The sequence below is a fragment of the Balearica regulorum genome, chromosome 2, assembly GCF_011004875.1.
Source record: "Balearica regulorum gibbericeps isolate bBalReg1 chromosome 2, bBalReg1.pri, whole genome shotgun sequence".
In the NCBI taxonomy this organism is placed as follows: domain Eukaryota; kingdom Metazoa; phylum Chordata; class Aves; order Gruiformes; family Gruidae; genus Balearica; species Balearica regulorum.
Window position 1 is genome coordinate 104684290 of NC_046185.1, and position 14132 is coordinate 104698421.

Below are 14132 nucleotides of genomic sequence, written 5' to 3' on the forward strand. Positions count from 1 at the left end.
CATTAGCCCACCAGGGCATATTACGCTATTTTCCCTCCACAAAAGCTGTTACTCAGCATGCATCTCCTTTCTGCTTTTATGGTTTCCATCTCTTTCCAACTTCCCCTTTGGTTTCTGCACTCTCAGAGAACAGAGGAAACTACAGGACCTAGTAGTGATATTGCTACAAAAAGAAGAGAAGTAGGGAGAAATGAAGATATAAATAAAAACAAGAAGTGAGGAGCTCTATCCAACAGAATAGAGGTAACAAAGAACTGGAAGACTCATTCTCAGGAGTACTACAATGCACATAACTCTGATTTTTTTCACTCCAGCCATGCCCTGTTACAATAAACATAACTGACTCAGCTGCAGATGTCCTCTGGATGTTTGCCTCAGACACTGAGCACATTTTCAGTAGGGGACTTTTCAGGCAGTAGCAGATTGAAATACAGAGGCAAGAATGATGGGACCCTTTTTCTCAACAGACTCTCAAAGGGTACAGACACCCTGCCTGGCACCACAGCCACCTGTTACATTTACCTCTCTCATGGCCTCTAGTCTCCAAGTTTGTTTATCAGGAAATGATTACTACCTCAAGCATGAGATATCCCCAACTTCTCGTTTAAACAGAAAGGGGTGATTGGGGTGGGGGGCCTGTAGGGTTATTTATTTGCCACCTTTTTTCTTTAGAAACAACACAATGTTTGAGGAGTCTGGCAGGATACCCTGATCAGATGTGGCCACATACTATAACCTCATTTTCCATTTCTAATTTGTCAGTTTACATTTAGGAAAGGAATTATTTGCTAAAGTAGAAATAGACTTAACATATCAGCTGCAGTGTCCGATTCTGCCCCAATTCAGAGACAGATGCATGTTGCTGCTTTTCTCAGCTGAGCCATGAGGACTTCCAAACACCACCTTGTCTGGCAGTAGTCTGGCATGGGCTCCACTCATGCACCACAGGTCACAGGCTCCACTCATGCACCACAGGTCACAGGACTATTGTCGTCTAAGAAGTTACTCCATCCAACCCGGATGTCATAATTGTCAAAAAGGTCACTAAATAGAACAGCTTAATTCTCATTGCTCTCCCCATTAAGCTTAAAGCCACAAAGACACTTGAACTCATTTATTTGACTTTGCCACTGACACTTGCTAAGAGAATGTCCGGCAGCCAGCCATTATGGCCCAGCTGATGGGCAGAGGATCACCAGTTCAATTGCTTCTGACAGTGTAACCATCCACATGCATGTTATTTCTGCACTGAGCAGTAAATAACTCCACAGAGCAGTAGGCATCAACTAGCCCCCATCTGGTAAATACCTATGGCAAGTTCATAAACTTAGTCCTATGAGTAGCCTGGCTGGACTGTTACATGCTCCCTTCAGTGCTTCCAGGACTGGGGTCTCTTCTCTGATGTGCTTTTAGACAGAGAAGCCAGCACAGGAAGGGAAGTTCAGAGGAAATATTTCCAACAGCTCCTTCAACAAAAGGTAATAGACTAGTGGAAGTCACACTCAGAGTAGGAACAGCCCAGTAATGCTTACAGACCATCAGGTCAACTCAGGATTGTATGATGCTAGAAAGTATACATGGTACCTGCAACATATATAAAATACATACATATACCTGCAGTATAACCTGAAACAGGTACTAACATGTGCATTTGCATGAACATACTCCAACTGCAGTAAAGCAGCATAAGCTGTACATTGTCCCATCAGTCCCCAGACCCATTGATGTCCAATGCCGCACAAAGTACCACTTCAAGAGTAGAACCAGAGAGGAGAATGCATTCTGGAAAACCTGTGGGCACAGCTGATAAGGAGGGTAGCTATCACTGGACCTGGTTCTGTTTGATGGCAAGGGAATGAGAGCTTTTGTGCTATTTTTTCTTGACTAAACACAGCACTATCTTGCCAAGCAGTTTTAGATAAGAATTCTGCAATGCTTTACAAAGACAGTGTTGTTGTGAAGCACAAAGGGGTTTTTTTCTCCTTTTTCTAAGTAGCATATACAGGAAATTGGAAAATTGAAACTCAGGACCCCAGAGAGGAGGTAAGGAAGAACAAAACACTATCTGGCAGCTGCTATCATAATGTGGCATTATAGCATTATGATTCATAGATAAAAAACATAAAGGAGAAAGTCAAACCAGAGCATAAAGAAGGTCTGCTAGGTAAATTGCCTTCTGGATATCACAGGTACAGAATTTTCCAAGGCAGGGTGTGCATGAAAAATACCCCAATATTTTGGAAGTAAATCCTGACTCACTCTGTACCAAAGGGGCTCCCAATCAAAAAACGCCTTAAGCATCAAAGCAAATTTCTGAACATTCCCTCAACAGCATTTCAAGCTAGAAAAGAACTTGAAGTAGCTAGTAGAAGTGCCTCCAAGCCAAACAAGTAAAGGGAACAATGTCAACAAAGGAGAGAACTGTTTTGGTTTGGGGGTGGTGAGGAGTGTTTATTTGTTTTGACCAAAGTAAAAATTATCCCAGCAAGTTTAAAAGCAATGAAAGAGAAGTAATTTCAAAACAACGAAAGAGAAGACAGTTAAAGTCACAAATGATCACAGCATTCTGTGAACTGAATTTGCTGCGCTACTGTTTCTACAGATCAGTGCACTGATGCACCACAGTGAACATTTTCTCTCTTGATAAGCTTTACATAAGCTTTGCAATTTGGAAATTTTAGTGTTATGATTGAGATATCAAGTAAACAGTATGAAAAGATAATCTAATTTAAAGCCCCTATAGTGGGCACAAGATTAAAGTTTTGTGTCTCACACTTGTTTTCAGAGGGTTTCCCAGTGTTGACTGTAAACGGCTAGATTGAGCTTTTTTAAATGTCAGTTACAAGCTTTGACACATAAATAAATACTGATGTGATTTGCTACATACATAATAATGTATTAGGAAAAACTGATGAGTAGAAATGTGAGAAAAAGTGATGAGCTAATATGTGAATTAGATTGACAGAGTTACTTACTACCAGCTCAAAGTATTTTCTTCCTCTATTACTTTTGATATGCAAGATCTCTTTAGTCTATTTCTAATTACCAGTGTAGCACAGCTTGAGTTGAACTACAATATGTTGCTAATGGCAACAGCAGTAGTTTTACATGTCTATTTTACTAAAATGTGTTTCACCTGAGAACTGTCCAGCTGGACTTGGACAATGGGTCAGCCCTCAGAGGTGTAATGAAGCTCCCACTGCCTTTAGCAGTACTGTACCAGCTCCTACTGACAGAGAATTTACTCCGACAGCTGTTGTGTTTTCAAGTAAAATTTAGAAAGATGACATTGCCCTGCCTAGAAAAGTATTCCCACGCTACACAAAGATTTACCAACAGGCACACGCTTACTTGTTTTACATAAGAAACACCATACCTCATTCCTTCTGTAGACCTGTTCTGGTAGTTACGGTAGAGCTGGGGAACACCTAACATAGCCTCAGTGAACACAGCAAGGAAGCCCAGCGTTTCCACAAAGAGAGATGAGTCAAGCCAGAGGTAAGTGATGTAACCGGTCACACCAGTGAAGGTCAGGACACACTGCACGTAGTCTGTAAACTTGCTCCAATGCCAAAAATAGTTCAAGTCAAAATCTGCAATAGAATAGGAATGGAAGAAAAATAAAATACATTTTCCCAATGGGACTCAACGTTAATCAGGGTGGAATTGAGAACTGGGAAGTGTGAGGAACCCACTGTCAGTCTTTGGGGGAAGGAGAAGTTAGAAAATGAGGGAAAGGATTAGGAAAAAAAAAAAAAAAAAACCAAACCAAACAAACCACACCAAACTCAAAACAAACAAGAAAAATAAAAAATAAAGAGTCTTGATTTGGAAACACTTTTTGGTGGGGGTGTTCAATAAAGAAATAATAAAACAAAGACTTGCAAACTACCAGAATATTTACAAAGATGACTTCTAAAGAGAAAGCGTTGACTTTCAGGTATCAAACATGAAGAACTCTGGATATGACTCTAGCAGAGTTGGCATAGGAAATGTTTCACAAAAAACTTCACAATACTGAGTACATGCCCCAAGCACATCAATGCAAGTGGTCTCTCTCTTAGGTCATTATCTCTGCCTTCAAACTGCCTCAATCCAAGCTGCTTAGAAGGACACCTAAAGTCCACAGCTCTGTTCCCTCATATGGTGCAGCTGCCTGCAGTGAAGGGTAAGCTGCCATGCCATGCCATGCTCTGTCAAGCCAGAGGTAAGTGATGTAACTGGTCACACCAGTAACCAGTAAAGCCAGTACAGCTTTGCTGAGACAGGTGCAAGACTGTGACAAGAATTCTCCCTGGAACAATACCTCCCACCAATGTCACCACTTTTCACTCCAAGGGCAAAATGCACTTCACTCTTGCCTTTGCCAGTATAAATGAGTGCAGGGTATACACCCATTTCTAAATCTATCAGAACAAAATGCTATACCACAAAACACAATATCCTCTCTTGAGAGAATGAGACAAAGAACAAACCAACCGTGCCATTTGCTTGGCATATTAACAGCATACCGCTAGAAGATGGGTAGATATCTTGTTGATGAACAATAAAATATACAACCCCATTACCATTGACTGTATAGCAAAATAACAATGTAATTTTGAATAAGAACTCTAAACCAACTGTTGATTAGCTGTTCATGTCTTCCCTTCTTAAAAGCACCTGAAGTTAAAAATACCTACCTCAGACCTACTGGATTCTGTTAATTATCAAAACGATGAACCATCGTTCTAACAGACCAAATATGTGCAACACACCAGCACATCATTAGAAGGCTTCTGTTGCTGCCTCCTCAGCAGAAGTACAGAATGCTACAAGGAAGTCCTACTGTTAACTCAGGCAAGGAAGACATTGACCTTGGCTGACTAACACTAACAACAAATTCAGTGAAATGGGAATAAATCTGTACAGGCACCTAGCTGCCTAAGGATACATATACATGCTAAACGATAGTTTCACTCTCTGCGTCTTTTCACACTTTCCTATCATTATCAGTCTAGTCCTTAGTCTTTATTAACTAGTCTCCCCTTTTTAATACTTGGCAAACCCATGCCTCAAGACAACTACCGACTGCATCTAACTGAATCATTTTACTTTGCCACACAAAGAGGAAGGCAAAACTGGCCACGAGCCATTCCCAACCTGTAGCATTGTCAGCCATCCCCCAGAACTAAATTAAATAATCTGTGGCAAAGCCACTGTCAATGTAACGTTGACCTTCAGTATTTTATGGCAGTGGCTCCTCAGCCTCACAACTCAGGGACACAAGACTAAATAAAAGGTAGACTCAGTGCTGGCACAGCCCATACAGCATGCGAGCATCATGCATTTCTGAAGCTTTGTGAAGGCTTTCCTTTGTGGAGATGAAGGAAGAACAAAATAGAATGAAGCAGAAAAAAGGAAGGCACAAGACAACCATAACCACAAAGGGAGGAAAAACATCATCCATTTTAATTTATCTCTGTTGCATTTTCTGGAGAGGAACAGAGTCAACGAGAACCTCTGACAGGGTAAAAGGACTAAGAGACACTCAAAACTCCCATTCTTTTCACTTTGCCTGACCTACATCTGCACAATATAAAACAGCAAGAGGCATAACAGAGTAAATTCACACTAATTTCACCAGCTTCATGAGCAATACCAAGCAAATGACCTGACCCAACACGACAAATCCGACATTACGCAACTGTTATATTAGCAAGAGATGCTCTCTGGGACAGAAGCATTTGTGCTTACAATGGGGACAGAATAATGAACAACAGAAGACAAGAGGATGAAGATAAAGATAAAGTTGGTGAGGTTACAGGCCATTTAAAAAAAGCTATCTCCATTCTGGAAAAGGAGAGCTACTGATAGCTTTTGAGTAAGATGTAACCACTACTTTTACCAGATTATTTCTTTAAACCTTTATTCTGAGATGTTCTCACACAGCCTTTAGTTTCTTCACAGACACCTAAAGCCTGGCTTTCAACCCTTAAAGAGGTGTTTCATTTTAATTCAGAGCTCTCACATTCAAACCTGCTGTGTAGAAAACTTGCATTTACTTTCCAGCAAGGGTCATTCAACTTTGATATAGCGTTTAACAGATACTGCCTCTGACCAATACCTGAAAACTAGCAACTGGTGGCAGCCATAGGCAAGAACACATGAAAAACCCTCTTCTAGACAACTCCAGCCCTAGAAGAGACCCCCTTGGCTCTCAAGATAGCTACAGTCATTACACTGCAAATCCTGGACTCGACAGTGTTAGTCTGGATCTGGTTGCCGTGCTGCCTTGGGCACGCAGGACCCTTGGCCCCTTGCTCATTAAACCCTCCCACCAGCTGTCAAGGCTGCCCTGCATACGCTGCGTTTCTCCTCCTGTGTTCTCCACATGCTCAAGGATCCTTTTTCTAAATACCCATCCCTGTGCACCAAATCCTTATTTCCCCGAGTTCATTTTCATAATAGAAATGAAAGAACTAAATCTACATGGGGGTGTGGAAGTTTCAGAAGTTCAAGGAACAAAAAGAGTCAACATTAACACAGCTGCTGTGAGGCCAGCTACAAAATCCATGGACCCATGCAAACACTTAAACACTCAATTACCTCCTGCTACGCCAGCTGTGATGTGTGTATTCAGTACTGCTGCACTGAAGTCCATTTCCATTCACATAAGTAATAACGTCCCTGAACCTAGTATTAGGCAGCCAAGAAATCTGGTAATGATGATAATTTACTCATCATCTTTTGTCTGAAAATCTTAAGTATTATTTCTATTATAATAACATACACAGATGAGAAAACCATCGTGTGAAACAGGACTTCAGCTGAAGCAGGAGAGTTAATTACTAGCACAGGAAAGAGACTGAGATTTTCTTTTGCTCAAAACTATGATGATGCTATATAGTCTCCATTTCACTATACTAGGTTATGAGTAAGTTCTAGTTTCTGCTATAAATTTTGCTTGGTAATGTTTTCCTGAAAGACAGACAGACAAAATGAGGTAAGAACAATTATAACCTTGGTAATAGCCTTACAGAAAAACGTGAATTCCCTTAAAAACAACCCAATACATAATCACTAATTGCTCTACTGAACAGATGTATTTTCAAAATGCAGAAGTCTATTTTAGGACACTACACTTCACCAAACTCTGCATTACCAACTACTTCCAGGAAGAAGTAAAAAAATGACTGAACTGAAAAAAAAGGTAGAGAACAGCATGCCTGACCTTTCATATGGGTGGTAGTTTCTCTGGCTCTGACTTGAACTGCTAAACTGTTTTGCCATGATTGCTTCTTTTTAACCAAGGCTGAAGCTTATCTTCTCTGACAAATGGTTTCAAAAATTCAGAGGGGAAAAAAAATCACATACCCATCACTTCAAGATTTGGAAATCAACTGTGACTCATTTTTCCAAGTGGCTCCTTTCTCAAGGGGGTCCAAACACATTAGTTCTGTAATAGGAGCTATATAGTTCCAAAGAAAAAAAATGTTGGTTGTGTTGAGTACTGTGACAGGTATATGCAAAAAAGGCTTTTAAATGTTTAAAAACAAAAGGGAACTGTCCCTTTAAAAAAAAGGAGTTTTAAAACCAGAACAAAGTCCCCGTGTATGTGCTGACCAGTCCCATCCCCCTCCATACAGAGCAATCTGCAGCAGAGGGAAGATGCAGATACAGCCACAACTGTCCCAAAAAGACAGCCAGACAACACCAGTGCCCTGGGCCATGTCATCCGAGGTGCAGAACTTAACAAAGTTACAAATATTATTGCAAACATTATTCACATTTGAATAAAATTATGACTAATAAAGACGATATTGGGATTTTTGCCCCCCCGCCCAGCAAACATCATCCCTTTTCTTTAAAAGGACAAAACAAGTAATCCCACTGCACCACAGTTTATTTCTGTCAAATGTCTTAAAATCTGTCCAAGTTAAATCTGGATGCATATCTTTCCATTCCCTGAAGTGGGAAAGCACTGCTTGCACAACTCACTCCATTCACTAGCTCCCCATCCTGCCCAGAGAGAAATTCATGACATGAGTTTGTAACCATACTCAGTTGATGCAGTTCAAATGGTAACTCCCAGTCACTAACATCCTGGATTGAGCTTAACTAGCATTCCTGCAGTGAAAGGTACTATGTCTTATTACCCATGCCTGAGCTCTTTAATCCACTCAGTGAGTTGCATTTTAAACACGTAAATCCATTGATAGATGAGAGATTTATGCTGGAAAATCCTATTGATGCTGGGGGAAGGAGCAGCTCAGTAGGGTTTTTGTGCACTGACTGGAGAAAAGTCTACATGGCTTGAGGGAAGAAAGGTGAGACTAAAAGACCTCCTCTGGGAGGCACGTTGCATGTCAGATACAAAAAACGTAAAGCAGGCAGAGAGCATTGCAAATAACCATGGTTAGCACTAGTCAGGCCAAAATGCAAGTAGAAAATTCAAGATTCTGGTGTGGGATAGATGCCAAGTGACACAAAGAGTCCACAGGATGAACTTTCACTTAAGGATGACACAGAGGTTCAAACAGTTACATTTTTTTAGTCAAGAAGCATTTTATACCAAGTCAGCTACCATGTTAGTTCCTTTTGGGAAAGTGAAGCAAAGACTTTGACATCCTAAAATTATTTACTGTAGCTCTCAATTTCTCTAGTTACATCTCATTTTGTGCCTTGACCTTTCCAATTCTGTACCTACATCCTTCCGCTCTATTCATTTGTCTTTAGTAATTTGACCCAGTTCCCACTTTTTGTTTGGTTCCTTCTTGCATTTGAGGTTAATGAAGAGCTTGCAATATACATTCCCTGTCTTTGTGAGGTGGGAGAGTTTGCATTTGAGCCCTTTGTATAGCTTCACCAAGGAAATTAAGTCTTTCCTTCTTACGAAGGCTACTGGTTTTATTTTACTGTGCTATCTCCTGCTCCTTATAAACACCATCAATTCACAGCCATTCACCCAAACTGCCTCCCACAGTCAAACCAAACGAACAACACTGCTCACTAACTCATTCTAAGGGCATGTTGGACAGTCTCTACTCCCAAGTGCCTTTCTAAACAGATGCCTGAGTAGTTAATATTCCTCTCCCCAGGTTATAACTAAATCTTGTGCTTTAGGAGAATGCTGTTCAAATTTCCATCATCTAATTCTGGACCACAGTGCCTGTCCACCTGACCTGTCTTGTTTCTGTCACAGCCTACTTCTGCACATGATCAAAGGAGTCCAGCTCCAGCACCCTGATGTCCAATGCCTCTCCCCAACAACAGGAGAATCCAAATCCTGAGAGCTTAGATGCTGTGAAAGAGCCTGATAATGGTAATTCAGCCAACCTGGAACAGTTACAAAATGCAGTCATGGCTGGGAAGTATTTCAGGTTATTATCCATGGTATGTTTACTGTAAAATGTACACGCAGTTTGAGGACCAGGAGCTGGAACCTACAACTCTCTGCCCTGCCTGGGGTTCTTAGCACAGCTAAGCACTGGCCTATGGTGCTGCAGGCTCCCCCCACTTGCTCTTTAGCATGTCTCAAGAAGCTTGTGGTCTGTGCTGTAGAAGGAGTTCAGCTCTGAGCAGCAGGCAAATACAATGCCCTTCCTCATCCCAGCCTGGCCAACAAGGGCAACTCTTTGGACAGTGGGAAGACAGAGACTTGTATCCCCTGGCTGACAAAAGAAATAAATTCAGACCTCTCACACTTTGAGTGAGCAGTCTAAGCTACACACATGCACTGCACTCAGCAGTAGCATCTTAAATTAAATAAATTTTGCCACATCCTCTGAAGAGGACTTTGGAGGTACCTGCCGCAGAAGGTGGGGCCTGGACAGTGGATTCTGAAAAGGAGACTTTCACACTTGCAGTCCTCCAGCTGCAGCAAATCCTCAGGCATTTGCCTCAGGCGTTATCTGTCTTCCTGGTAATCCTGATTTCAGATGCCTCATCTCAAGACAGCAGCGGGATTACAGAGAAGCACACTGGCTAGCACACCCCACCTTGCCCATTCTGAGCAGCTCCCAGCCAGCAGGTTTCTCTGATCCTCTGTTGTGAAATTCCTGCATACCCCACAGGGCACCCAGGAAATAACTGGGGTGACAAGAGCAGGAAGGCTCTGCATGACTGTTATCAGGCAATCCATCACTTCTTCTCTCTACATATCCAGCTGGGCACTTTCTTCTTTCCTTCCAGAAAGAAGGAAGGAAGCAGCATTAGAGACAGTGAGAACTGATAAATTTAGATTTTCTTTCTTTCTTCCTTTTTTAAGAAGTGATAGAAACCTGCAAAATGCTGTCTGAAGCCAGCATTTCCTTTACACTTGCTGGGACTGAAAAGGGATTTATGTTTCACTCACAGTACAAAAGAGAAGAAATGAGGACTCGGCACCAAAAAGTTCTGGCTTTGATTCAAACTGCTCTCCTTTTGAAAAAAAAAAAAAATTAATGAATCCACCATCTTGCATAGTCTCAGTAACGATGCTAATATCACTATTCTCCATCTCCATTCCTTCAGGCCTGTGACCTAGGAATTTCTGCATCACTGTGTACTTTTAAGTATCTGCACAGCCCTGTCACCACAGTACCTGAGCATCTCTCCATGTGCCTTTACAACATTCTTGTCTACAGGCTGTCATCTGGCTTTCATACTGGGTAGTACCCAAACACTGTCACTTCTTCCTCTCTAGCACATCTAAGATGGGAGCAAAGTATTCCAGAGGGTCTTGAACCTTCTGAAAATATCACCCCAGCCTATACTAAACAAATTACTGTCATTTCATGAAATCCATTTTCAGTTACCTCCTCTAGTTTGAAGGCAAGTACTTGCCTTGGTTTTGCCTCATTGTATGTGGTGTCACCAGCTTCTACAATCTCTTATGCTGGATCTCTGTTTTGTCACATCAAGTTCAGGTTTTTTCCCCATCATCAGGTTTATTATCCACTTTTCTTCCTCCTTCTCAAAAAAATCATACATAGGTGGGCTGAAATTTTTCCAGCACCATCCCCCCCTCAGGGTTTCTCATTCATCTTCCATACTGTCCCCCAGCACAACATACCTCCAAGCATCAGCAACTGCTCTACCCTCCACCTTCAGGTCCTATGAGGTCCACTCTACCTCCTCACCAAAGGGAATTAGTAATTGCAAGGTTAAGAGACACGTTAGTTACAACTACTTTAAAAAAATCACACACAAATGCAGTGGTATATATAAGAAAGTCAATCAATCCACACTACATTTCATAACACCCTGCCTTTCCCATCAATTTGCTACTTTCATGATTTTTACAGCCTTTAGTTTAAGGGAAACCTTTGAATACCACGTAGCACAGTGGTCTTGACCAGAGATAATTAGCAGTAACAGCTATATTGACCATTTTGTGAACAGCAATTAAAAAGTTACACTAAGTCTGAAAGTTTTACCCCTGCTGCTAACAACACACAGGATAAGTAAGAATGAAAACCTAAACCAAAATATTCATACCCTGGGCACCTCCGGTGCAGCAGACAGCCTTTGCTGTGCTATATGCAGTGTAATTTGCTTTGTACACAGCTTCAGTTTATGGGAGCCTCACAGTAAAGAGAAAAAAACATTTTAAAGAAAAATACAGTTAAATAAACCCACAAAATTAGGCCAACCTTTAACTCATCTTTGACATTTTTCATTGTCTTACAAAAGGACACAGAATTGTTTACATCGCTTGCATTGCACTCTTACCAGCCCCTGTCAAAATTTTAATTTGTGTATGTGTTTATATATACACCTAAATATACTTCCATACACATACATACCTCTTCCTCACAGTGCAACTGCTAATGTTGTAAGCATTAAAAAGAAAGCAAAATTGTAAAAGCAAGCAAGGGAGAACAAAGGTCTTTTTGTTATAATACAGAGGAAGTTTTAGCAAGCATGGTGTCTGTGAACAAGGCTCCAACTGTTGGGCTCAGAGACTGCTGGCGAATGCCAACTGAACTGGGAAATCCACACCAAGCAGTACAGCTCAGCCCAGCCATCTCTGCACATTACTGCAGAACGAGTGTAACCAATTTTGGGTGAGCCAGAAGCAAACTTCTTCCCCACACCCCACCCCCACCCCCCCCACCCCCCCCCCAAAAAAAGCCTGCAGAAGTGTACTCCGGACTAGCCTCTTCCAAAGCAAGGGCATTTCTTGGAGTTCTCCAGATGGCAGACCCTTTCAAGGCGATCTTCTACTCTGATTTCTTCCTAAGGCCAGCTGAGAGAAATCACCAGGCCTGTACTCCTAGAGCAGGCCAGTAAGATTAGGAGAAGAAAAAGAACCTGACAACCACCACCACAGATACATACCAATATTGCTATTAGGGCAAGGCACTTAACTTAAGCCTAGATGTATTTAAAACCATGTAGTCATAGGACTGTATTTCTGCTGTGAAGATTGACCTCCTTGGTAACATCCATACTGAAATTACCTACTGTGTTACTGCTACTTTTGCCTGTTCAGTACAGAAGTCTCTCCTCTCTCTATTCCAATGTATTGACCGTTCTTCTTAGTCACCATCTCCAAGAGATTGTCTCAATAGCTGGCAAAAGTAGTGGACTACACGACAACTGATGGAAAACAGCCTAATAACTAGACAGGTCATGAGCGTAGGAAAGCCACTAGAATGAGGTATCTGTGGCCCAAAGGAAGTAGTGCTACAGAAAATAAGCTATGTATTTGAAAGGTGGAGTGAAAGCAGCATAAACAGCTTTAGAAACCACGTCAGACAGAGAGCACAAACTTCAGAAGGAAATCTTCCTCTCAAGGCGCAGCACAAGAGTGAAATGGGAAGTCCAGGGAGTGCCACAGCAGAGTTTTGATGACTCCTAGGCAGCCACTGCTTTCATTACAAACACTCCTGATTCTGCTCACTTCCTATGGGATTTTTGATGCTGTTGGCAAAGTAAGTCAAACTAACGAACTAAATCCCCTAACCCTTCACCTGCAAGCACAGCTCTGAAGTAAGGCCTTTGCTCCCAACAGCACTAATGATTGAGGTGGCAGATCAGAGCCAAGCTCACTCTTCTTATGGCTAGATACGCCTTCCTGTGCTAAATATAAAAAGGTACTTCTTTTTCTGACAGCAAGCTAAGCAGGGATGATGCGAATGTCACAGCAAGAAGAACGTGTATTACCAGGTTACTATTTTTACAATCATTTTAACAATATTTTACACTATGCTCAGCATGGTTTATCTAAGCTATCACCCACAGCCATACCAGGTAGTACACTAAGGCCTCCAGAAAAAAGACTAAAATGGAGTAAGTTAAGCACTGCAGAGCAGGCAGCCTTGGCTCCAAATTCATATAGTTGGGAGTCATAAATTCTCTATGAAAACACTTTATTTTGAATAGTACTGAAACTTACTCTTTGAAGTTTGTGTCTCAGAAGATATCAACTATAATATTAGAAACAATATGCACTTATCATATGCCTTCTCATTCAAAGACTGCAATTAAAGTTCTAAATATTCAAAAACTAATTCTGTGCGTTAGCCCAGATGCAGGCTGCCTCAGATACCACAATGCCAGGGATTACAATGCCAGGTTGCATGTATAACACAGAAAGTTACTCCCAGAAACTCTGAAAGTAATTGGCACATAATACTTCACATACCCCCTTTTGAACTGCAGATTTCTGGGGAAAATGCTGAATAGCCAGTAATTTACCTAAAGATAAATGATTTCTCTCTTTTTCAGCCTTCTCTGAGCTTGACATACCTGAGACTCTATCTACTCTGATGTGAAGACACCACAAAAAGACAGCATTTATGTGATTTTTTTTTTTTTTTTTCAGATACTGAGGTCAGGCACACATACATGCCTGTGTAAGTACACAATACAAAGCTACACGCTCTTCCTAAATATATAAACTACTCTCCTCATGTAGGATTTTTTGGGGGAAAGTTTAATCCTTGTTTCCTAGGTAACCCACCACCAGCCAAGAAAAATTCTAGCCCCCAAAATGGCCTTACTAATTTAGCATCCAAACAGAAGAATGCCTTGTGCAGCTGCCTCCTTTGCTAAAATAATGTCATGTGGCCTGCTAAACATCTCTTGGCAATTGCCTCAGTTAACCTCAGAATGACCCATTTTAGAATCGATAGTTTAACGCTTCAAACTCATCACAAGGATGT

At 41.4% G+C, this 14132-nt stretch overlaps 1 protein-coding gene across 3 annotated transcripts in view; it reads right to left on the reverse strand.

Annotated features, from left to right (window-relative positions):
- The window catches only part of SLC66A2 (solute carrier family 66 member 2), a 71855-nt gene that overhangs the window by 24448 nt on the left and 33275 nt on the right, over positions 1-14132 (reverse strand). For all 3 annotated transcript variants that reach the window (XM_075745203.1, XM_075745204.1, XM_075745205.1), the window contains one exon: positions 3377-3593. In XM_075745203.1, coding sequence (XP_075601318.1) covers positions 3377-3593 — 217 coding nt within the window. The remainder of the gene's footprint in view (positions 1-3376; positions 3594-14132) is intronic.